At 46.8% G+C, this 20,794-nt stretch overlaps 9 protein-coding genes across 9 annotated transcripts; 6 read left to right on the top strand and 3 right to left on the bottom strand.

Moving 5' to 3' along the window:
- The first annotated feature begins 603 nt into the window (after positions 1-603).
- On the top strand, positions 604-2,379 carry B0J16DRAFT_298700 (uncharacterized protein). The gene is made up of 3 exons (XM_046124503.1): positions 604-934; positions 986-1,609; positions 1,662-2,379. The coding sequence occupies exons 1-3, from the start codon at positions 651-653 to the stop codon at positions 2,221-2,223; spliced, it is 1,470 nt and encodes a 489-aa protein (XP_045990589.1). The 5' UTR covers positions 604-650; the 3' UTR covers positions 2,224-2,379.
- Positions 2,380-3,205: 826 nt separating this feature from the next.
- On the top strand, positions 3,206-6,184 carry B0J16DRAFT_360557 (GPR1/FUN34/yaaH family-domain-containing protein). Its single transcript, XM_046129703.1, has 4 exons — positions 3,206-3,580; positions 3,637-3,793; positions 3,846-4,084; positions 4,675-6,184. Exons 1-4 carry the CDS (start codon positions 3,267-3,269, stop codon positions 5,753-5,755), a joined length of 1,791 nt encoding a protein of 596 aa, XP_045990588.1. The 5' UTR covers positions 3,206-3,266; the 3' UTR covers positions 5,756-6,184.
- Positions 6,185-6,454: 270 nt separating this feature from the next.
- Positions 6,455-7,033, top strand: B0J16DRAFT_367944 (uncharacterized protein; the record flags this gene model as incomplete). The annotated part of the gene is made up of 2 exons (XM_046130173.1): positions 6,455-6,636; positions 6,695-7,033. Exons 1-2 carry the CDS (start codon positions 6,586-6,588, stop codon positions 7,031-7,033), a joined length of 390 nt encoding a protein of 129 aa, XP_045990587.1. The 5' UTR covers positions 6,455-6,585.
- A 739-nt stretch (positions 7,034-7,772) lies between these two features.
- Positions 7,773-8,997, top strand: B0J16DRAFT_280903 (nucleotide-diphospho-sugar transferase). The gene is made up of 2 exons (XM_046123919.1): positions 7,773-8,228; positions 8,284-8,997. Exons 1-2 carry the CDS (start codon positions 7,809-7,811, stop codon positions 8,953-8,955), a joined length of 1,092 nt encoding a protein of 363 aa, XP_045990586.1. The 5' UTR covers positions 7,773-7,808; the 3' UTR covers positions 8,956-8,997.
- Positions 8,998-9,641: 644 nt separating this feature from the next.
- On the bottom strand, positions 9,642-10,586 carry B0J16DRAFT_331395 (uncharacterized protein). Its single transcript, XM_046126581.1, has 2 exons — positions 9,789-10,586; positions 9,642-9,736 (listed from the first exon to the last, which is right to left on the bottom strand). Exons 1-2 carry the CDS (start codon positions 10,259-10,261, stop codon positions 9,667-9,669), a joined length of 543 nt encoding a protein of 180 aa, XP_045990585.1. The 5' UTR covers positions 10,262-10,586; the 3' UTR covers positions 9,642-9,666.
- Positions 10,587-11,310: 724 nt separating this feature from the next.
- On the top strand, positions 11,311-12,680 carry B0J16DRAFT_360555 (uncharacterized protein; the record flags this gene model as incomplete). The annotated part of the gene is made up of 3 exons (XM_046129702.1): positions 11,311-11,504; positions 11,570-12,185; positions 12,291-12,680. The coding sequence occupies 3 exons, from the start codon at positions 11,311-11,313 to the stop codon at positions 12,678-12,680; spliced, it is 1,200 nt and encodes a 399-aa protein (XP_045990584.1).
- Positions 12,681-13,984: 1,304 nt separating this feature from the next.
- B0J16DRAFT_331393 (bacterial alpha-L-rhamnosidase-domain-containing protein) lies at positions 13,985-17,075 on the bottom strand. The gene has a single exon (XM_046126580.1). It carries the CDS (start codon positions 16,653-16,655, stop codon positions 14,022-14,024), a length of 2,634 nt encoding a protein of 877 aa, XP_045990583.1. The 5' UTR covers positions 16,656-17,075; the 3' UTR covers positions 13,985-14,021.
- Positions 17,076-18,217: 1,142 nt separating this feature from the next.
- B0J16DRAFT_47582 (actin depolymerizing factor) lies at positions 18,218-18,803 on the top strand. The gene has a single exon (XM_046133910.1). The coding sequence runs from the start codon at positions 18,300-18,302 to the stop codon at positions 18,714-18,716; it is 417 nt and encodes a 138-aa protein (XP_045990582.1). The 5' UTR covers positions 18,218-18,299; the 3' UTR covers positions 18,717-18,803.
- Positions 18,804-19,681: 878 nt separating this feature from the next.
- B0J16DRAFT_280895 (uncharacterized protein) lies at positions 19,682-20,694 on the bottom strand. The gene has a single exon (XM_046123918.1). It carries the CDS (start codon positions 20,416-20,418, stop codon positions 19,810-19,812), a length of 609 nt encoding a protein of 202 aa, XP_045990581.1. The 5' UTR covers positions 20,419-20,694; the 3' UTR covers positions 19,682-19,809.
- Between the last annotated feature and the right edge of the window lie 100 nt (positions 20,695-20,794).

Raw genomic sequence — 20,794 nt, 5'->3', positions numbered from 1 at the left:
TGGTGGCCTGAAAGACGGCTTGCAGCAGCCACATTCAAATGTGGCCAGTAAAAAGGGTCTATCAGGCACTGCAGTTACACAAGGGACAATACTTGACTCCTGAGCACTACAATCAAAGACACTCGTTGGCTTAGATACTAGCACTAGAACTCACTACGGATCTAGGCTATTGAATGATATAAAATAAAACCACAGTAGGTACCTGCTTGTATTCCTTGGGTTGTCTAAGCTGGCGGAGCCGCCTTCAGGCTAGATTTCTATTATTAGAATCTCCCTAGGATTCCTAACGCGACTGTCCACCAGCCGTTTGGATCACGTGATAGCATAATCCTGGATGCTTAGATTGGAGAGAAAAGAGGTAAGTGATCGGTCTCAAGTGAGATATCAGGATAAGGTTCAAGTCAAAAAAAAAGAAAAATGAGGTAAGTGGGCAATCTCGGAAAATCGGAAATAAGCACATATTATACATTCGGAATTCCCACAGTACATTCCGAGATAACGCGTAACATTTCCGCATTAGGAAAGAAGAGTCGATGTGGGACCTTGTATAATACAATATCAACTAGATACTACAACTGTTAGTACCTTCTCTTCTTGTGATACCCTGCTTCTTATACTCTCGCACAGTTGTACTCTCACTAGTCAATACCATGCCGTCCTCAAAAGAAGGTTACCTGTGGACCAGCGCCGGACTTACGACCGGTCTTGTTACTGACTCGGTCATCAACGGAACACCCGAGTCCCAGATTCTAGACAGATATGATGCTGTCGTGATCGGAACGGGTTTCGCGGGACTTATCGCAGCTCGTAATCTCAGTCGTGCTTCGAATGCCAAGGTTCTCCTCGTCGAAGGCCGCGATCGTATCGGTGGAAGAACATGGACCGCTAAAGCGGTGGGGGAAGAGTTTGAGATGGGAGGAACTTGGGTTCACTGGTAAGGACAATGATCCACTGACTCTAGCATTTTCCTAACAAATGGCTACAGGAACCAGCCGCACGTCTACTCCGAGATCTATCGATACAATCTTCAAGGCAACCTCAAAACATCGGCCGGCACGGTTGACGCCAAATCCACATTATATGCAGCAGCATTCTCAGAACCCGGCAATCTGGACGGCAAGGAAACAGCCGCAGCTGTTCAGAGGGCTGCAGATGCCTTCTTCTCCATCGACGGTCTAACCAGTCGCGATTTAATGCTTTATCCTCATGACCCAATGCGACAGCCAGCGCTCTGGATGAAATATGATTATCTTTCCGCCAAAGATCGCCTGGACCAGCTCGAAATCCCCCAGATTGAAAAGGATTTATTTGATGGCATGATCAGCTCTTTTGGATCAGTTCCTGGCTCGCAGTGTGGGTTCACCGAAGTATTGCGCTGGTACGCACTAGGTGGTCACTCGATGGCCGGCGTCTTTGAACATGCAGGTATCTTCAAGTTAGGAAAGGGCGGCATGACATCACTGGCTCGGGCTATTCTCTCTGAATATCGCGGTCATTTGCTTTTTGGGACTACGATCGACGCGATCAAGCAGGATAAGAACAGCGTTACTTTGACAGCACAGAATGGTCGGACCATTCAGACTCGCTATGTAATCTCAACAATACCTTTGTAAGTTATGATTCATCTTTGAACGTGTCTCCAGAACTGACCACAGAGATAGGAATTGCTTGTCAGACGTCATCTTTACTCCCCCACTCTCGCCACTGCGTCAAGAGGCTGTCAATTCTGGCCACATAAACCAGGGCGCTAAGATTCACTTTAAGTTGAAAGAAACCGAAGACGGCTGGTTCTCAATGGCAAGCGGCTACGGAGCATCGCCATGGTGTTTTGCCTTCTCAGACCACAACGGTACCAGTACTAAGGATGGGACATACTGTATTGGTTTTGGCTATGGTGGTCATCTTACAGATCCTCGCGCAAGCTCCGATATCATCTCCAGCTTCAAGGCTCATCTGAAACCAAATGCAGATGTTCAAGCATATCTTACACACGACTGGATGAATGATAGCCTTGCCAAAGGTACTTGGAGTTGCTGGGGGCCTGACTCTATGAGCAAGTGGTTCAGTGAGCTTCAGAAGCCGCATGGGCGAGTTTTGTTTGCTAGCGCTGACTGGGCTAATGGGTGGAGAGGCTTTATAGACGGTGCAATTGAGAGAGGTGTCACCGCAGCTGTAACTGCAGGACAACTATTGTCTCAAGATAAGATCAATTCTCAGCTTTAGATTCAGAGAGACAATGGCGAGAAAGAGGCTACAAGCCTTGCTGGAGGAACATTCGAATCCTCTGATCATTTTTATTAAAACTCGTATATCTACATTTGATAGAACTCTCCAGCAATGAGTAATGGAGTGTTCCGCCAGCAGTTTATGGAATTTGCGAGTTCGAAGTATATTTTATGCTAAGGATTCAATCGTAAATATTTTCTGTGCATAGGTATGTTATTATTGAAAGTGCCACAGAGTCTTATATTGGTAAATAAAACTTTTGTTGTTAACCCTCAACATCTGGGATAGTTCTTCTGTCTTATCAGCAATGTCGATAGATGTTTGATCCTGAGATGAATTGTAAATGCGAACTGTAGGGTACTACAGCTGTGCACAACTGTGCATAATTTCCATACGCGTCGCGACACTAGCGCGTTAGGATCGGCTGTCGGCGACCTGCGGCGTCTGTTCTGCCTCCACCCAGTTATATCCTGTATCCACCGTGCTTGCCTTCCTTAACAAGTTAGCGGACATTTTGTTGCTCTTACATAACAGAATAGCTTATTTTTTTTCTTCACTTCTGGTGCTGCAACTGAACCGTGAATGGTTTGTGCAGTAGAGCAATTATTCTTTTTTATTATCAGTCCTCAAGTACTTCCGACTTAAATCCTAAGCGCTACACTACTGACATTTGTCTTACACATTGTTGAGAAGACAATAGAAAGATGGCCCATTCCGTTGTGGACGCTTCTATTTTCATGCATGCATGGATGGCTGGCAATGGCGATGGCGATATCCTTGGCACTCCGATTGAGCTCAGAAACACTAATAGTGACCAGATTGCGGAGACTTACGATCACCGGCCTTGTCTTCGATTGGTCCAGACGCCAAAGACTAGGATGTAATTTTTCTTTCCACTTCGGAGATCCACAGAATCCACTAAAACGAAATACAAGCTTCCAGAGATCCCCCTTCCTCTTACTCTAAATATTTTTCTTCACGTAATTTCAACTCCTTTTCCACTTATCCTATCAAATAATTATTGTGTAAATACGAAAAAGATGTCTCCTGTACGAGCTCAAGAAAACGAAGCCAGTGGAGATAAGGAAGCGACGCTCTGGTCTGGAGATGATTGTCCAGAAACAAAGACCGATTGCTATGCGACAACGACCAAACAAGATGCAGCTCGACAAGCTGACATAGAGTTTCGCCAGAAGTTTGGAGATGCTGGTCCCCTCGGTCTGTCTGGATTCGCTTTTGCAACATTTCTAACGGCCTTGGTCAATCTCAATGTTCACGGCGTTACTATTCCCAACATTGTCATTGGGCCGGCTCTGGTTTATGGAGGCCTTGCTCAACTACTGTCTGGCATGTGGTAAGTTCCCGTTCGTAAATAGGATATTTCTGGATAGAATCTCATGGGACATGCAGGGATATTGCAAATGGAAACACAGTTAGCGCGACTATTGCCTGCTCGTATGGCTGTTTCTGGATCTCCTACGCCATCAGTATGGTTCCTTTCTTCAACGTCAGGGATGCATATCCCAGCGATGCCGACTACAACCATGCTAACGGACTCTTTCTGATGGTATGTCCACCACTAATTACTTCATGGGTGACTCAAGACTTACATTCCTTAGGGGTTCTTCATCTTCTCAGTGGCCATAACTCTGTGCACCATGAAGTCGAACGTCTTTTCTCTGACACTTTGCCTTCTTGTAAACTGCACCTGGCTGTTACTTGGTGTAGCTAACCTCTGCACTGAAGAGTCAGGAGCTCCTAATAAGGTACTGCTCAAGTGTGGCGGTGTTACTGGCTTGTTGGTTTCATTTACGGCATGGTATCTTATGTATGAGGGCCTGGCAAACAGGCAAAACAGGTATGTCCATCCACGTATGCAAGTAGAGTTGAAGCTGACTGAAGAAGCTTTGTTCTGCCACCGAATCCCCACCTTCCATGGAACCCAAGCCGACGACAATAAGAAACACAAAGTAAAATATCATGTATAACACAATCATTAGCTATTACAAAAATAAAGCCCGCTTCCTTCTGATAGATCTCAGTGGTTTCAAAATATGCAAATCATCCTAAATCCTGCGAATAGGTAATATATGTATGGGCGAATTATTGCTTGAATGTAATTTTGAATTCGTAAAAGCTCTCTGAAATCATCTCGCCCTCCGATTAAGGGTGTCAGATTGAAGATGTCGAACAAGTACAATTCTGGCCTCGACATTAAGCGCAAGTACCCATCCATCGCAGGATGAGCAAAAACCTTTATCCGATGCCCCCACGGGGCAACCCCAACGGTGTGGGGTACGTTAGTCTTGGATCTGAGGGTTTATTTAGATTGCATGCATAATCTTTCCTCCAATTTCATTTCCAGACGCAACCCAACGCCAAGTAGAAGCTGAGGGAGAGCCAGTTTGGAACGTATTGTAACCATCTTTTCACATCACCATTCCAAAGGCCCACACTTGCAACAGGCCACGACAGCATCATGGCAACCACCAAACCATCTCCCTTGGTAATGGGCGGCGCAGGGTTCAGTTACCAACTCACCCCAAAGCCCGAATCCCTCCCAATCGTCGACATTCTCCTCCGTGCTTTCGATCTTGGCGTACGCACGATCGACACTTCTCCATACTATGAGCCCTCAGAGCAGCTCATGGGAGCCGCCCTCTCTGACTCGCGCATTACTTCCAAATACCAGCGATCCGACTATGAACTCATGACTAAAGTCGGTCGCATCATGGAACATGAGTTCAACTACTCACCAGATTGGATCCGGCTGTCTGTTGCACGATCCATGGAGCGCTTCCAGACTACTTATCTGGATGTTGTCTTTTGTCATGATGTTGAGTACGTTCCTATAGAGGAGGCGGTGACGGCTGTTGGTGTGTTGCTAGAGTTCCAGCGCGATGGTTCCGTTTTGCGTGTTGGCATCTCAGGTTACGACATCGATGTCCTAGCAAAAATTGCTGCGATCGCAAAAGAGCGTTACGGTCGACCTGTTGATGTTATACAGACCTGGGCTCAGCTCACTCTTCAAAACACACAAGCAGAAACTCGAGGTTTCGCTCAGTTCCGCGCCGCCGGTGTCAAGTCAGTCTTTTGCTCGAGCCCTTTGGCAGTTGGACTCCTCAGGACTGGCGGTATTCCTGTGGGTTTGACCGGCGATTGGCACCCTGCCCCTCAAGGTCTGAGAGCTGCTGCTGCCGAGGCAGCGAAGTGGGTGGACGAGAATGGAAATGGGGAGAGCCTCGCATTCCTCGCGATGCAATATGCGATCTTGAAAGCCAAGCAGAATTGTGATGCTTCGTTTGAGGTGTCTACGATAACAGGAATCAGCACTCTGTCGGACTTGGAGCAGAATGTCGCTGCTGCCAAGGCAATTCTCAAATCTGCAAAAGAGTCCGAGAGTCTGCAAGACTATACTGAGCTGGATCTGAAAGCGGTTGAGAGTCGGTCTGAATTATATGACCGTGTTCAATCTATGCTTGGGACATGGGTCGACTATGACTTTGCAGCGAAGAAAGCGAAGGAATAAAACAGCTCTATCAATGTGGCTACCTGTTAAGATATTATGAAAATTGCTTAGAAACCACTCCAAGACACTAAGAAGGATCTGCCCAAAACAGCGGCTATGTTAGCTGCTCTAATTAAGGCGCGTGCTACTACGTCGATAGTAACCTGTATTGAGCCTTCTTTCCCCGCTTTGAGACGGACTTCCGCGGAATAGTGCTTAGTCTTATCTGCATGTTAGGTACATGCCAAAACTTAGTTACCTGGCACGCACCTCGTTTCCGGGAAACGCACTGCGTTGGTTTTTTCCGCAATGTCGCCCGATCAGACAATCCCAATTAGGTATATCTTAGATTTCCTCCTGAAAAGAGGGGAAGCCAACTGCAGATAACAATCAATTAACAAGACAACATCTACGATTTATCACCTTGCCTTAAAGAAGAACTCTACGGACAGACTTTTAATAGAATAGCTTCTAACCAACCTTATGTCATACCTGTGACCACGTATGGTACCTTTGTCCAGCGGTCGGTAATTGTGACGTGGGCTTGACAATGTGGCGTTAGTGTATTCGTGTCGTTCCTTGTTATACGAATGCCGCAGGAGGAGGTTCATAACTTTATTTAATGTGGCACCTCCTCTTCAGGCTGGATGCGAAACTATCCCGAAATAAGCGTTGTGTGTTTCCATTTGTAAACGGACGCCAAGAACATATAAATATGCATCCTCAGCTACTCTTCATTCCTGATCCCAATTATTGTTACGAACTTGACAGCCTGGGCCTTCGAATTTGTTCTACTAATTGCACCTCCATTATCATATACCAATAGCGGACCGTTCCAGCAATAATTCGCCATGAAGGTATCAGCTATCACTTGTGTTTTCTTCCTTGCACTGTCTTCTCAGGTAAGCTCATCACAAACACCTATGGAAAATATCAGGTCGCTAAGATGTTTTTCTATAGGCACAACAGGATAAGGTCTCTTCTGCGAGGGAACAAGTATCTTCTGCTGTTGATCAAGCGTCAAGTGCAGTTGAGAGCGCGCGTGGCGCCGTCTCCAGCAACATCGCGAGCATCAGCAGTGACATTGCTAGTCTTAGATCTAGCATTTCAACTGCGAGGGGCGCTGCTTCCACTTCTCTCAACTCACGTCTTGAATCAGCGAGCAGTGCTATTGACAGTGCTCGAGCTAGCGCGACAGCATCGTCCACAAGCAGCTCCGAGGGCGCTGGTGCGGTTCCCACTGCTGCTGTTGCTATTGGAGCCCTGATGGGAGGCGCGGCTGTTATAGTTAACATGTAGATAGGTATATCGTATAACGGTACATGTGTATTGAGTTCAGTTTGAAATATAATCCAGCTTGCATACATGGAGATGCCAATGCATCTTTGTCACTTCCACTCTGGAGGAAGCACCCTTTGTAGTCGCAAAGTGTTAAATGCCAGCTTGATCGTCCACGTTGAAACCCTATCTCTATAATAAGCATATGACGTCAGCATGCTTCTACCTCCCTCGATCTCCCTGAAAGAATGGAAAACCTACCATAAATAACACCATCTAAGCCGTTCTCTCTCGACCAAAGCTGATGGTGAAGGTTTTACTAAATCGAAATACTTAGGCCAGAAACAACAGCCAAGATCCTCTTCTATCGCAGAGTGTACGCACAATTTGGTCGAAAAGCGTCTAGCGGGTCCAAGTCAATGAAGGTGTGACCGTCTTTGGCCGCGGGAGCCACAGCCTCTCCACCTTCCCCAGTGTCATGTGGGGATTCTGCGAGATGGGAGGCAATAGAGACTTGGAGAACTGGGGTACGGCAATACCGTTAATCACGCACTTGTCATTTATAAGTGGCATTGATGCTTTCATACAAGGCCTGGTGGTCTTATTCCCGACTCTGAATATTGGGAGTGACGCGGCCTGAAGAAAGCGTCGAGGCTAAAGAAATGGTGGTGGACGATGACGACGCTCTCATTTCACTCATCCTTCCCCAGTCCCAAAGATCTATAAGCTTCAATGTAAGACGAAATAGTTACTCCTACTCCCGCAATACGTCCATTTCTAGATCTGTGCGCTGGAAATGATGAATCTTGGAAACAAATTCCGGCGCTCATTCACTCGTCTCTACAGGTATTACATACTTTATGATGAGGAGCGTTCAGTATGGGGATCTTCATTTCACTTCAGATGGCCAAAGAATCGTTTAACGTTTTCAGGTTCAAGGAGGGTGGCAGCTTACCTTCTTCTCTTTGACTTGTTCCTTATCGGACTATTAGTCCATTACCTTGAGCCCCTCATCACTTTGTTACAACGGAACCAAGAGCTTTTTGGACACCATGTGTCTTTGCCTCATCACGGAGAGACTAGCGATTTCCATCGACCAGCTGAGCAGGCCATACCACGGATCCTGCATCAAACCTGCGCTAGCGAGGTGATTCCAGAGGTATGGGTCTCTTCACAGCAAAGTTGTAGAGAAGCGTATGCCGACTTTGAATACAAGGTGGGCTTATCTGATTCCATGAACTCGATCTAGCAATTGACGTGGTACCATTTAGTTGTGGACTGACGAACTCGCTCGCGAATTTCTCGTGTCTGAGTTTCCCTGGTTTGTGTCTAGGTGGGACGATTATGTATTCCCCATTCAACGGGCTGATGCAATACGATACTTCATCCTCTACTACCATGGCGGCATCTACATGGATATGGATACTATCTGCAACAATACCTTCCCTATACACCAAATTCAGCCTAATACAACAAAAGACTATGCCTTGTTCAAATCCACATTACCTACCGGCATTACCAATGATTTCATGATATCCACAGCACAACATCCAGCGTTTAAAGAGGCAATCTTGAGACTGCCTGGCTTTCACGACAGGACTCGGTTATGGGCTCGACTGCAGCCTTATGCCGCCATCATGATGTCGACAGGGCCCCTCTTCATCACCCTTGCAGTTAAGGAATATCTGTTAAGTCAGCCTTTCCTGCCATCGCTGAGCATACAATTTGTGAATTCTTCACAACTCACACCTTATATCACGGATCTGGAAACTGCCTCTTGGCACGGCGATGATGCTCAAGCTTTGATGTGGCTTGGAGACAAGCCATGGGCTTGGTTCAGTCTGGGCATATTGGGACTTGTAGTTGGCGTATACACGGTCAACTGCGTGTTGATGAGAGTCTTTATAGATCCCCACCGCAAAGGGTCATCTACTTGTCTATGAACACTATTGAGTTTTAAGTTGAAATAGGATATCAAGTTGCCGCATGCTTCAATCATGGTTAGAATCTTATATTGGTGATAAACTTGTGACTACTCGTATAAAGCTTTTACAGTGGTCATATCAAGATCTCAGAAGAATCTGAGAATTTCCAGTTGAGCTATCACACTCACGTAGCAGATAAGTTGGTTGAGAAATATCCGAGAGATGTAAACTGTCATGAGAGGGAGGACGTCTGTTTCCCCGATCATTTACTTCTTGGTCCAGGTGGCGCCATCCCCAAAGGCACAATGACTTGACGAAAATGGGGGCTCTTGTTGCGGGGCCAAGTCCTGGGTTTCCCCATCCATGATGATGACGGCCTGGGCCTAAACTAAGCCCTAGGACACGCAAGCAAGTTGAGCGAATTAGATTTGGGGCATGACTGTGCCCAAAACTGCTTCACTAACTTCGTCCAGTTAGGTCAGAAAAAGGAGGGGCGGCAGATGATCTGGTCGTGTCACATCAGACCTTGTCAAACGAATGAACCCGTCTTGGCAAAAAAGCTTGGTATGGCTGAATGATGCCACACAAGACGTACTGATAATTTACTAAGTACACTTGTGGCTACGGCAATCCGAAAATTGACAAATTAATGACATAGAAGGTCCATTCTCCAAGACCTCAATTAAGAGATATGATATATACCACAAATCCAGTCATAATGATTCCTGCTCAGTATGATGCTCCTCCCTTGACATCAAAATCAATTGCTCCGACTTGAAATTCCATCCCGTCTCGGCCCCTGTGTCAAGATCAGACTTTGGCAATACAAGATTTGCTCCACGAATAATTACCGTTCTGATATGACGTTCGCAACCACAAAAAGTGTGATGGAGATGGAAATCAGCACCAGGAAGATAGGGTCCACTGCCACTTGAACTAAACGTTCTAAGATGGATGATGAATGAGGCTTATTAAAAACAATAGCGCAAGTCGGTTTGGCTTCCTGTTGACTGTATATAGCTACAGTGTTTATCGTTTCCTCGTACCTTATCACCGTAATCTGTGTGTTGGGCCCTGCCATCCGACCTCTTGTGGCAGGTGTCATTTTATTAGTCGCATGTCCCATACTTGGACCTTTGTTTGAGTAGCTTGGCAAGTGCAATATTGTGGACCGCATTGCCTCGTCGGGATCGACAGTGTTATGGTGAGTTTTGTCCTCGGGCCAGGGGAGATGTGCATTGAGCTTGTTTCGGTAGATAATGAAAGGCCGGGCTGAGCACTGAAAAGCCAGTCCAATGAGAAACACAATACTGGCTAGGTTCATCTTGCCAACTCTCTTATGGCTGCCGAATGATTGGAGCGTTATAAAGGCAAGGCGGCTCGGTTCAATGTCGAGAGGGAAGTGAAATAGGGATATATCTGCAAATATCTCCTGCAAGCCGTCCTATGGTTTATATATGCTTATACGTAACCTTAACGTCTGATGCCTCAAGGCCGTGAGGGTATCAATGTTCTGCGTGATGGAGAAATGAGGACATGGCCTATCATTCCATGGGTCATGCAATATGATCGATATGTTGGTAGTTGTACTGATATTTTTTCAGCTTGCCAGGATCATGACGCCACCTAGGCCATCGTGGAAGGAAATTACGTATGCTTGAGAGGAGGCTTTGCGGCACTTTCCATCAATTCCCATGATGTATGACGGGTGCCATGGGATTGGTTCTAGCTAAGCAATATTAGGCTTAGCATACTATCGGCAGTGGAGAAAAAGCAACTGATGCGTCAAGCTTTTTTAAAGCAGTGAAACCCTTGCAAGAGCCGCTGAAAGATCTTTTGCTGCATACTAGAGCTCTTTCAGAACATCACGACTAATGTTCAGCCACATTCGCTGAGCCCTACATTTTTATTGCCCAGTCCTCCGTCAAATACACAACCCCACTCTGCTCTACGCAGGCCTCGACTGCTGGGCTAGCCACCATTCGTAGATTACTGACACTGTACACGCACTTCGCCAGTCGAAATATAGCTCAGAGTTCTATATCAGCACGGGCAACACATAGGTAGCGACACATTTAGGATCCCGCGTTAATACCAAAAATGAGGATGCGTCATCGACAGAAGGGCTTATCCAAAACATCTGATCGACTTAGCTTGCTGCAAAATATTGCATGTGGTCTCTACTCTATCCGAACGACGCACAGTTGGGTGTATAGAGTCATCTGGCCAAAGGTTCCCGTCAAATAGTGGGAGGATCACCAAGTGAAGATCTCTGCTCATGTTTTACTGTAATGTCCCCTCCGCTTGCTTCTATATGTTTTGGTATTGGCACTGCACCAATCCCTTTCTTACTACGTGGTAATTTCACATACGATGAAGTATTCGACTTATTTCTGTATCAGACGCCTATCTGGGGTTGTCGGGTACAGGCTACGCGCACCGCAAACACAGACTGGTTTATACGGAGTCAAGGATAATTTTCCACAACACAAACAACGAATATGGAGATCGCAACGAGGATCGGCCAAGTTTTGGCATACTACCTTGCGGATCATAACTATACTCATGTAGGTTTAATTGAATCAGACACACCTTAGCAAGGGTGTTGTATGGCGATTGATACTTTTCTTAGGGTGCCGTTCTTTACTATGTCTATCTTGTTGCCAAGCATACTTGATGCCTACAACGCATCGTGCTTTATGCATGACGACCGATTCGACAGCCATGGAAATGCGACTCACAATGCTGCGGTATGGACCACAGAACTATCAGAGGCTGTCTTTCCGGGGATATGCCATTCCCATAACGACTACTGGAGGCCTCACCCTCTCTTTTCAGGGCTTTCCGTGGGATGTGCAAGTGTCGAGGCCGATGTTTGGCTTAGCCCAGATGGGGAGGATATCCTTGTGGGTCATGATAAGCGATCTCTTGCCCCAAGCAGGACGCTGCGATCACTTTATATTGACCTTTTATTAGAAGTCCTGAACAGAGTCAACCTGCGGTCAACTGACGACTCCACGGGCCAGGCCCATGGCGTCTTTTCGACAGAGCCAAACACGACGTTGATTTTGTTCATCGATGTGAAGGACGACCCGGCGAAGACATGGCCTCTGGTCCTTCAACAACTAGGACCCTTGCGTGATAAGAGATACTTGTCCCGACACGATAGAACCATGAACACAAATCAATCCTTTTGGAATGGTCCAATAACCATTGTTGGAATTGGGAATATTGTCAAGCGTCGCGATGTCAATATTGGTGCCGACCTCGAACAGTGGCAGCAGCGCCACGATGCCTTCCTCGACGCTCCTCTGCATCTGCTGACCGAGACCGGCTTCGCTAATGATGCCTAGTTTCGCAACGCTTCTGAATATGAAAACGAATTCTTCACTGCCTCGGCCCCTTTTAGAAAAGCCATTGGTAGTATTCTGACGGGTTTCAGCAAGAAGCAACTGGAAACTCTGAGGAAGCAGATTCAGATTGCAAGAGATCGGAAATTGAAGTCAAGACTATGGGGACTACCTAGTTGGCCGATATCTCAAAGGGATTATGTGTGGGAAACGCTTACCCGAGAGGGTATCGATTTGTTAAATGCAAATGATATCGCCAGTGCAGCGACGAGGCATTGGGAGTCAAACTATGCAAGGGGAACTGCGTGGGTGTGTGCGACTATATCATTTCTCTTTCTTTACACTCTCGGGTTACTTTGGTATATAACTAAATTTGGTGATACTTCCTCTTAGGTCAAAAATTGTATTAACTCAACCAACAGTAGCAAGATCAAAGTAGAATATAAAGAAAGTGTGTAGGCACTTGTTAGCGATACTTCAACAAGCTATTCAAAACAACTCATTTCGCTCACATCAATCTATCAAGCACTTTCTTTGCAATGGCTTCTCATACACTGGCTGTAAAACAATCTGTCCACCTTGACCTTATAAAGCGCAGGATGCTAGCTGTGACCAACAAGATCAGCCATGCATGGTCAAGCGTCATCACGTCACCCGGCGAATTTGGCCTGCAGGAGCTGCGTCTTCTGCTAGCTGGGTAGAACGGTTTATAGAGTAACCATCAGGACAAGGAAAAGACCATAATAGAGGATGCAACTATCCATGTAAGTACTATAAGTTACCTATATTATGTTAGGTAGATTGTCTACTGATTGTAGCCAAAAAGAAAAAGCATTCTCCATCGCTTCCCGAGGAGCAAAGGCGTCATTGCAGCCAGAGCCAGAGCCAGCTTGTCTCTAGGGCCCAACTACAAGCTCAGAATATCCGCACGGATAGTAGTGGGCCTTCTCAAAACTCGCGAGTTACAAGAGCCAACTATAGCCGAGATGTCATCAAACCTAGACCAGGCGAGCTCTATCATGCCTATCACAAAGATTCTTAGCGCTGGCTTGCAGCTCTTGTTCTGCCACTCACGAACTTAAGAGATATTGACATTGTGGGTACCATTGAGAGTTTGGGACTGTCAAGAAATGTACCCAATTGTGTTGTCTTCAACATAAACTCCGGAGGCGTTATGCTGAGAGTGTAAGAAACTCGTGGCCTCTGCATAAGAATCGGGCCGGGCCCATCAATACTCTCAGTAAGGCTCAACTGGCTGAGCTGATACAGCTCAAGACTATAGAGGTCGGCGACAGAAAAAAAGACAGAGCATAGTGTCTTGGTCAATATTGATCCAAAGTCTCCTCACCCGTTCCGTAACTATACCGACATCCGCCTGCGTCAAGTTCGTCTGTGGCTTGACGAGGAAGACTGCACACCTAACGAGAGTGGAAAGAAACTGGTTACGGCCAGCCTTATCCAGATGGGAGACGAAACAATACAAAACCAATACATGGAAGATCTGGAGTTCAGTCACGACCACGTGCAGATGTCATTCGAGTATCTTGCAGATAAGGTCCTGACTCGGGAACAAGCATCGTATGCCTCTGTCAACGTTCGACAAGAGATTAAGAATTATCACTACATTGGAGCCCGTGCAGACTATTCTAGTTTATACTCATTCAAGCTGCAGTATAGACGTTTCAAATCTCATAACTGTCTTTGCTACTTGACCGGGTTATCTTCTAAACTACCCTATATGGTTTGGTACTTTGGGTTAATAAAGCTATGAATACCCGAGCCTACTTTAATAACATGCTTAGAGCCAGGCATCTTCACTACCGCCCTCGAATTGGGCGGCACCTTGACTTCCAGATGGAAACTTTTGCCTTTCTTCACCGACCAGCTAACTTCAATCATACCATACGGTCCCAAATGCTTCGCAATTGCCGACGTGATCCCGCCACCAGGAATAGGCGCGACTACCACGGTTTTGTAGCCCGGGCTATCCTTATCGGGGGCTAAGCCACCAACAGTCTCGTGCAAGAATTGCGCGACAGAGCCATACGAGTAATGATTGAAGCTTGTCATCTCGCCAGGGTTCAACGTGCCATTAGGAAGCAGGCTGTCCCAGCGCTCCCAGGTCGTGGTAGCGCCCATCTCAACTTGGTACAGCCAAGAGGGAACCTTCGTCTGGAGGAGGATGCGATAAAAGTCTTCGGTTGCGTTGACGGATCTTAGTGCGTCGCTGAGAGCAGGTGTGCCGGCGAAGCCCGTCCCGATGAGGTAATTGTTGGCTGCTACGATGTCGCGCAGCGTTTTGGTTGCAGCCTTTCGCATTTTCTCGTCGTCAAACAGCCCAAATGAGATGGCCAGGGAGTAAGCCGTTTGGGTGCGGTTTGCAAGCGCCCCTTCACCATTCGTCCAAGCCTTCTGGAACTGGGCCTTCAGGTGTGTGTGCTGGCTTGCATACTTCTCAGATAGAGTTGTTTCTCTGAGGGAAGCTGTGATCTGAGACATGACCTCCGTCATACGTACCAAGTAGGCATCTGCAACGAGGAACTTGTGTGTTGTGGCTTGCCCAGGGTCGTCAGGTGGAGACTTGGGGTCAAGCCAGTCACCATACTGGAAGGTTTGGCGGTTCCAAAGTCCAGCTTCATTTCGGTAGATGCCCTTATCCAGCCATCCGACACCTTGCGCAAGATGCTCTTGCAGAAGACCATTATCGCCAAAGGACTTGTACATGTTCCAGGGATTACCCACAACCACATCGCCCCAGACAGCAGTAGCAATGGGTTGATTGGTTGGCCCGTCAAGCATAGGCGTGTACCATCGAGGGACCATGCTCCCGTCTGCAGCCGCCTCGCTAGCGAGATCCTTGTGCCACCCTCGCCAGAATCCAGCTGTGTTGTAGAGGTAGTTCGCTGTGGGCCCGAAGAGATGGGCATCACCCGTCCATCCAAGTCGCTCGTCTCGCTGTGGACAGTCCATCGGAATGGAGAGGAAATTGCCCTTCATGGACCAGCGTACGTTTGAGTGCAGTTGATTCAGGGCCTGGTTTGAACACTCGAACCAGCCGGTCTCCTCGAGGTCCGTGTGTACCACGACAGCTTTGATAGACCCTTTCAATGGTTTGTTCTTGGGCCAGCCGTCGACTTGGGCATATCTAAAGCCGTGGAAAGTGAACTTCGGTTCCCAGGTGATCGGACCATCGCCAGCAAGTATGATGGTGTCGACTGCCTTGGCCGTGCGCAGTGGTTTGAGGGCTAACTCGCCATCCACCAATACCTCTGCGTGTCGAAAGGTAATGTTCGTATTAGCAGGCCCATCAACATGAACCCGGAGCCAGCCTACAAGGTTCTGTCCGAAGTCGATGATTGTCTTTCCTGATGGTGACTTGAAGATCCGCTCAGGTTCCTTCTCCTCTATCCTTCGGATGCCGGGTCCGTCAGGTGGAGTGAGCTTACCCTTAAGCGGAGGGAGTGTGCGAACTTTGCGCCAGGCTTTTGCCTTTGCAGCGAATGTGGCCGTAGACCAGCCCTGGATTTGCTTTGCAAGTCTCGCGTCGTAGGTTTCGCCATCGTAAATTTCGCCCGATACAATAGGCCCTCCGCTGGCCCTCCAGTCCCCATCAGTGCCAACAGTGACATTTCGGCCATCCTTGAGTGTGACCACAAGCTTGTTGAGAAGTCCAATAGAATCACCGTAATTGTTCCTCACGCTTTCTGGCCCCAGCCGACCGAGAAACCATCCTTCTCCAACCACGACTCCAATGGCGTTCTTTCCACTCTTTAAAAGGCTGGTCACATCGTACGAGTCATAGACATGGCGGTGAATGTACGATTGCCACCCAGGTGCCAGAACGAGATCGCCGACCCTCTTCCCGTTGATCTCAGCCTCGTAAATACCCAGACCAGTGATGTATAGCCTTGCAGAAGCAATCGCGCCCCGAGGAACCTGGAAGTCGCGGCGGAAGTAAATGGGCCGCTTGGCGGTGATGTTAGATTGCTCAAATATGTTGGCTGTGATCGGGACTGCTCCGACCCAACTTTTCTCGGACAGGAGTCCCGTCTCCACATGAGCCCAGTCAGACCAAGGAGTGGACGACCCGTCGCTGCCATGGGCGCGCACACGCACAGACGCAGCCTCCGACTCAGCGAGCTCCTTGTCGGGCCACGGTACGTAGAGCGAATCGGAGGAGTTGAAGGAGAACAGAGAGGGTTTATGCGCCTTGGATCCATTGCGCGCAACTTCGATGTCGTAGGCGCTTTGTTCCCAATTCGAAACGGTGCCTTCGAATCTCCAGGTGATGCGAGGCTTCGTCTCAGCAATACCGAAAGCCTGGTGGTGATGTTCAAAAAGAACTGTCGCGATTGCAAGATCCGCCATCCTTGCTAGACGTCTGTGGGTAGGCAAAACCTTAGAAAGAGAGTATTATGATGATGTCTGTATGTACAGAGCAACTTGAGTCTCTTTTAAGCAGTTCATGCCTTCTTAGCAAATTAAAGTCTATCACTCGAGCTTAACCGCTCGGTCCAATATGAACCGAGATTATAATGTGCTAGTCCCCGTGTACTGAAGCCTAGTACAGCCGAGGTATGAAAATACCAGACGACGGCTGCACATTATCCGCTACCCCAGACTTCGGTTGCCTAAAAACGCGGGGAAGATGCGTGGCCCATGGGGCATAATGAAGGGAACTGGGGAAGCGTGAGCCGTAATGATTGGCGGTAAAAAGAAAGTGATGAACATCTAGGTTTACGGTGTATGTTAGTCCGGCGACGGGGTTTGAAAAAGTACAAGTTTATGCGCCATGGGGCTTTGGTCGATTTACAGAGTTAGCTTCTCGTTTTCGGCTATGGGCTATGCACGTGTACAGAGCTTAGTAATGGACGTTTGCTATCGACTAGTTCAGCAAGTTCGTAAGATCTAGAATAGTAATGGAAATCACTTTAGGAATGCGACATTGGTAAAGAACCCAATGTTATTGGAGAATAAGACATGGCACATTTGGAGTTTTGGGACGCATGGGAATGCCAGGAATAATTAACTGCTACTGTACATAATATCATATTTGTGATGTTTAAGTTTCGCTTGATCCCCGTCGAACAAGCCATAGACAGCAAATCTTTCGCCGAGAGTATGAAGAATAGTGTATTATCTTGCGATTACAATACCATTGATAGGTAGAAGTGAGCCAAATATACGACAAACTATATATAATAGCAAAGTGCAACGGAAATACCCTAACATTGAAAAGAGGTGATGATCTGGTTGCAAATAGTTAATCAAAATCTGGCAGAGTATTTGAACTACCTCTTTGCTTGTATCATGCTCTACAAGGCGCAGGGGTTTACCCTTAACTATAACTAGAGAAGAATAGCTATTCGCCAGTGAAGCAAAATGTCACTTAGGGGTGGCCTTTTGCTTGGTATGATAGATGATTTCTTGAGGTTATCCCCGAGGCCGCGTAAGGCAGCCGAGTCGGTGGGTCCGCCCGAAGTGGACCTGTTCAACCGGGGATAAGCCGATCGGTGCCGGACTATATACTTATCCGGCTCATCCGATGTTTCATGCACCAGCCAGATATTGATTTTCCCTCTAAACCACACCACTCGTTTGGACGAGTAAGACGTGGGACTAGCTAATCTTATCTGGATTAGGAAATATGTCATAGCGGCCCGAGCTAAAGCCAAGCTGAACCACCACTAGTCGCTGCCGACTATAGTCTTGCTGTCACGCCAGTTTTACTGGCTATAAACTGTTGAGAGAGACACGATTTCTTATAATGAGACATACAACATAGACAAAGAAATGGACTGGTGGGTTGTGCTTGCTGTAGTCTCAACAAAACCTGCATCTGCCATTTATTAGCAGGCTGGAAGTGCATATATATCCCACTTACCCACCACCTAAACTTTCTTCTTTTATACCCTGTAACATCAGAGTCTCGTTATTGTTCTCCTCTGCGATTTATCCACGCTTCTTTCACTGAATTACCTTATACCGTTTTCTCTAAACCTATCCGCTGTCATGTCTTCTGGTGTCATTGTTAATTCAGCTTGCCTGGAAACGTACCAGGAGCTCAAGCTGAAGAAGAACCACAAATTCATCATCCTTAAGCTCAGCAAGGATTACACCCAAATTATTGTTGATCAAACCTCCGAAAGCAGCGATTGGGAAGATTTTATGAAAAGACTTCCCGAAGATGAACCACGTTGGGCTGTTTACGACTTGACCTATGAACGGCCAGAGGGTGGTGCTGGAGGCAAACTTATCCTTCTCAGCTGGTCTCCCGATGTTGCCCATGCAAAGGCCAAGATGGTCTTTGCCTCATCAAGAAGCGCTCTCAGACGAAGTCTTGTTGGCATCGACGCAGAGATCCAGGTCAATGAATACAGCGAAATTGCATATGAAGAAGTACTGGGGAAGGTTAGCAGCCGTTTCTGAAATGCCTAATTACTGCTCTTCGAGTTCAGAAGGGGCAGGGATGGAAGATCTATGTATGGTATTTTTGATCGTTGAGACACTGAGCTAGATAAATAAAGATGGGCCGGTTATCGAAAAAGCGAGTGTTTCCTCCTGTGTAGACATATATCAAATATATCAGATGAACCGACGTACATATCACCGATACTGAGTGACGTAGTGCAGCTAATACTGGCATCACTAATTCTCATACAAGCCTCGAATATGGTAACAGAGTATTCATACATTTTACAAATACAGAAGAGTCGGAAACGTCTTTCAATTCGACCTAACAAGACAATCCATCCTTTATTCAATACTTGCCCGTTGTTATGAACTAAAACTTGGGAGCTAAATTCTGGTGCTACAGAACGCATTACCCTATGAAGATATCTTCGAGCTTGCAAGGGTGGGGCTTCCCCTCTTCATCGGACCAAGACATAGTGCTAATACCGCGGATCGATTTTACCACCGATGTAACACTGGAGCCCAAGTAGAGTGATAGGCTGCTGATTAATCTTGACATTTCTGAAATCGGTCCTAACTAGAGAAGAATAACTATTCGCTAGATATTAATTTTCCTTCTATAAGCTGTATTATTATGCCTAAAAACTACATTACTTATCTAGACTACTATCACTTGGGCTTAGGTAATCTTACATGGAGGACTTATTGCCTTAGATATCTGTAAACTAAACTGTCTTGTTAGTTGGGGTAATTGTAGCAGGAGGGAAGATAGCGAAGGTTCCCTTGTTTTGCACGGCAGCCTTATGTGTGCGTAACAGCTGTATTAACAATAGTTAGAGTTCAGTAGATGTAGTCGGTACTAAGGAAGTAAGCTGCGTTTGATCTGTTGTATAGGTCAACCTTTAAGTCGAGGAAGCCGAATAATTTATAATAATCGAAACTGATGTATATCTACTTTAAAATAGGTAACGACAGCACAGCCTGTATTAAAGAGAGATAATTTATAAATAAAAAGAAGAGGGAAAACTGGGAGACACCCAGAGGAAAAACCCGTACTCTTTAACGTCTAGCCCTGCATCGAATATTCTGACATCGTGAACCGCCCACATTAACGCGTGTAGAATTCGACATCAGTCCAAGTCACAGTGATAGGCCCTGAACCAGACACAGTAGCGTAGGCTCCATACTTGTCTCCCCAGACGTCTTGCGGTGAAGTAGTAGAGTACCTCTCCTTTCCATTGATATAGACCTTGTAGGAGCCCGTATTGGCATCGTGAATAGTGTTGACAGTGACCGTTGCACCGACTTTGGCCACTCCCTCTGCAATTACTCCTCGACCGCCGACTCCGTACAAGTCACCATTGTTACTTGCAGCTAGCATAAACCATGCACCTTTGTTCCCGATCGTTTGCTTGAGAGAGATTCGGTCGCCTTTGAAAGAGTTGATGGTGAATTTACCACTGAACTGGTGTACGCCAGTGGTATAATGATCTTTGCGGCCGAATTCGGCTCGGAGATGGCCGTTGCGGCAGCCGGAGCCGACCTTGCTGCCGTTGGCCTTTGCTGGAAGATGGAAGACATCGCCCTTGATTGAGCTTCCTGCGCATTGTTGGAGATTGAGGACAGGTTCAATCTTCTTCCATTTTCCACCCCCAACTGGAGAGGCTGCGAGTGCCAGAGGGGCAAATATAGTGATGAGAAGGCTGTTGAAAAGCATGTTTGAAATGAGAGAGGTAGCTGTGCAGGTAAAGAGAAAAGGGTTGAATGATGAAGGTAAGAGGACTAGAATGGTAGTTGGAGTATCAGCAGGTAAAGTCAACGCCTATTTATCAATACAATTCTATCATCTCCCACGAATTATCTCTCTTGATACACCGAAGCATAAAGGGGAAAACAATTCCCACAGAACATGGATTGGTTGAAAACAGGCCACTTATCTGGTTCAACTTCGTTTCGAAACGGGACTAGGCATTAATGACAATATGAATTGTAGTGCTTCCCCGTTGCTTACCTGTCCATTGAAGGATTATAGTTGAGATTTGCGATATGAGACTAGCGACAATTAGAATTGCTGCCTAAACGTGTTTCAATAA

This window comes from Fusarium flagelliforme (genome assembly GCF_020744385.1).
Source record: "Fusarium flagelliforme strain FIESC 12 MPI-CAGE-AA-0113 chromosome Unknown B0J16scaffold_1, whole genome shotgun sequence".
Taxonomy (NCBI): domain Eukaryota; kingdom Fungi; phylum Ascomycota; class Sordariomycetes; order Hypocreales; family Nectriaceae; genus Fusarium; species Fusarium flagelliforme.
This window is presented reverse-complemented; position numbering and strand designations above follow the sequence as displayed.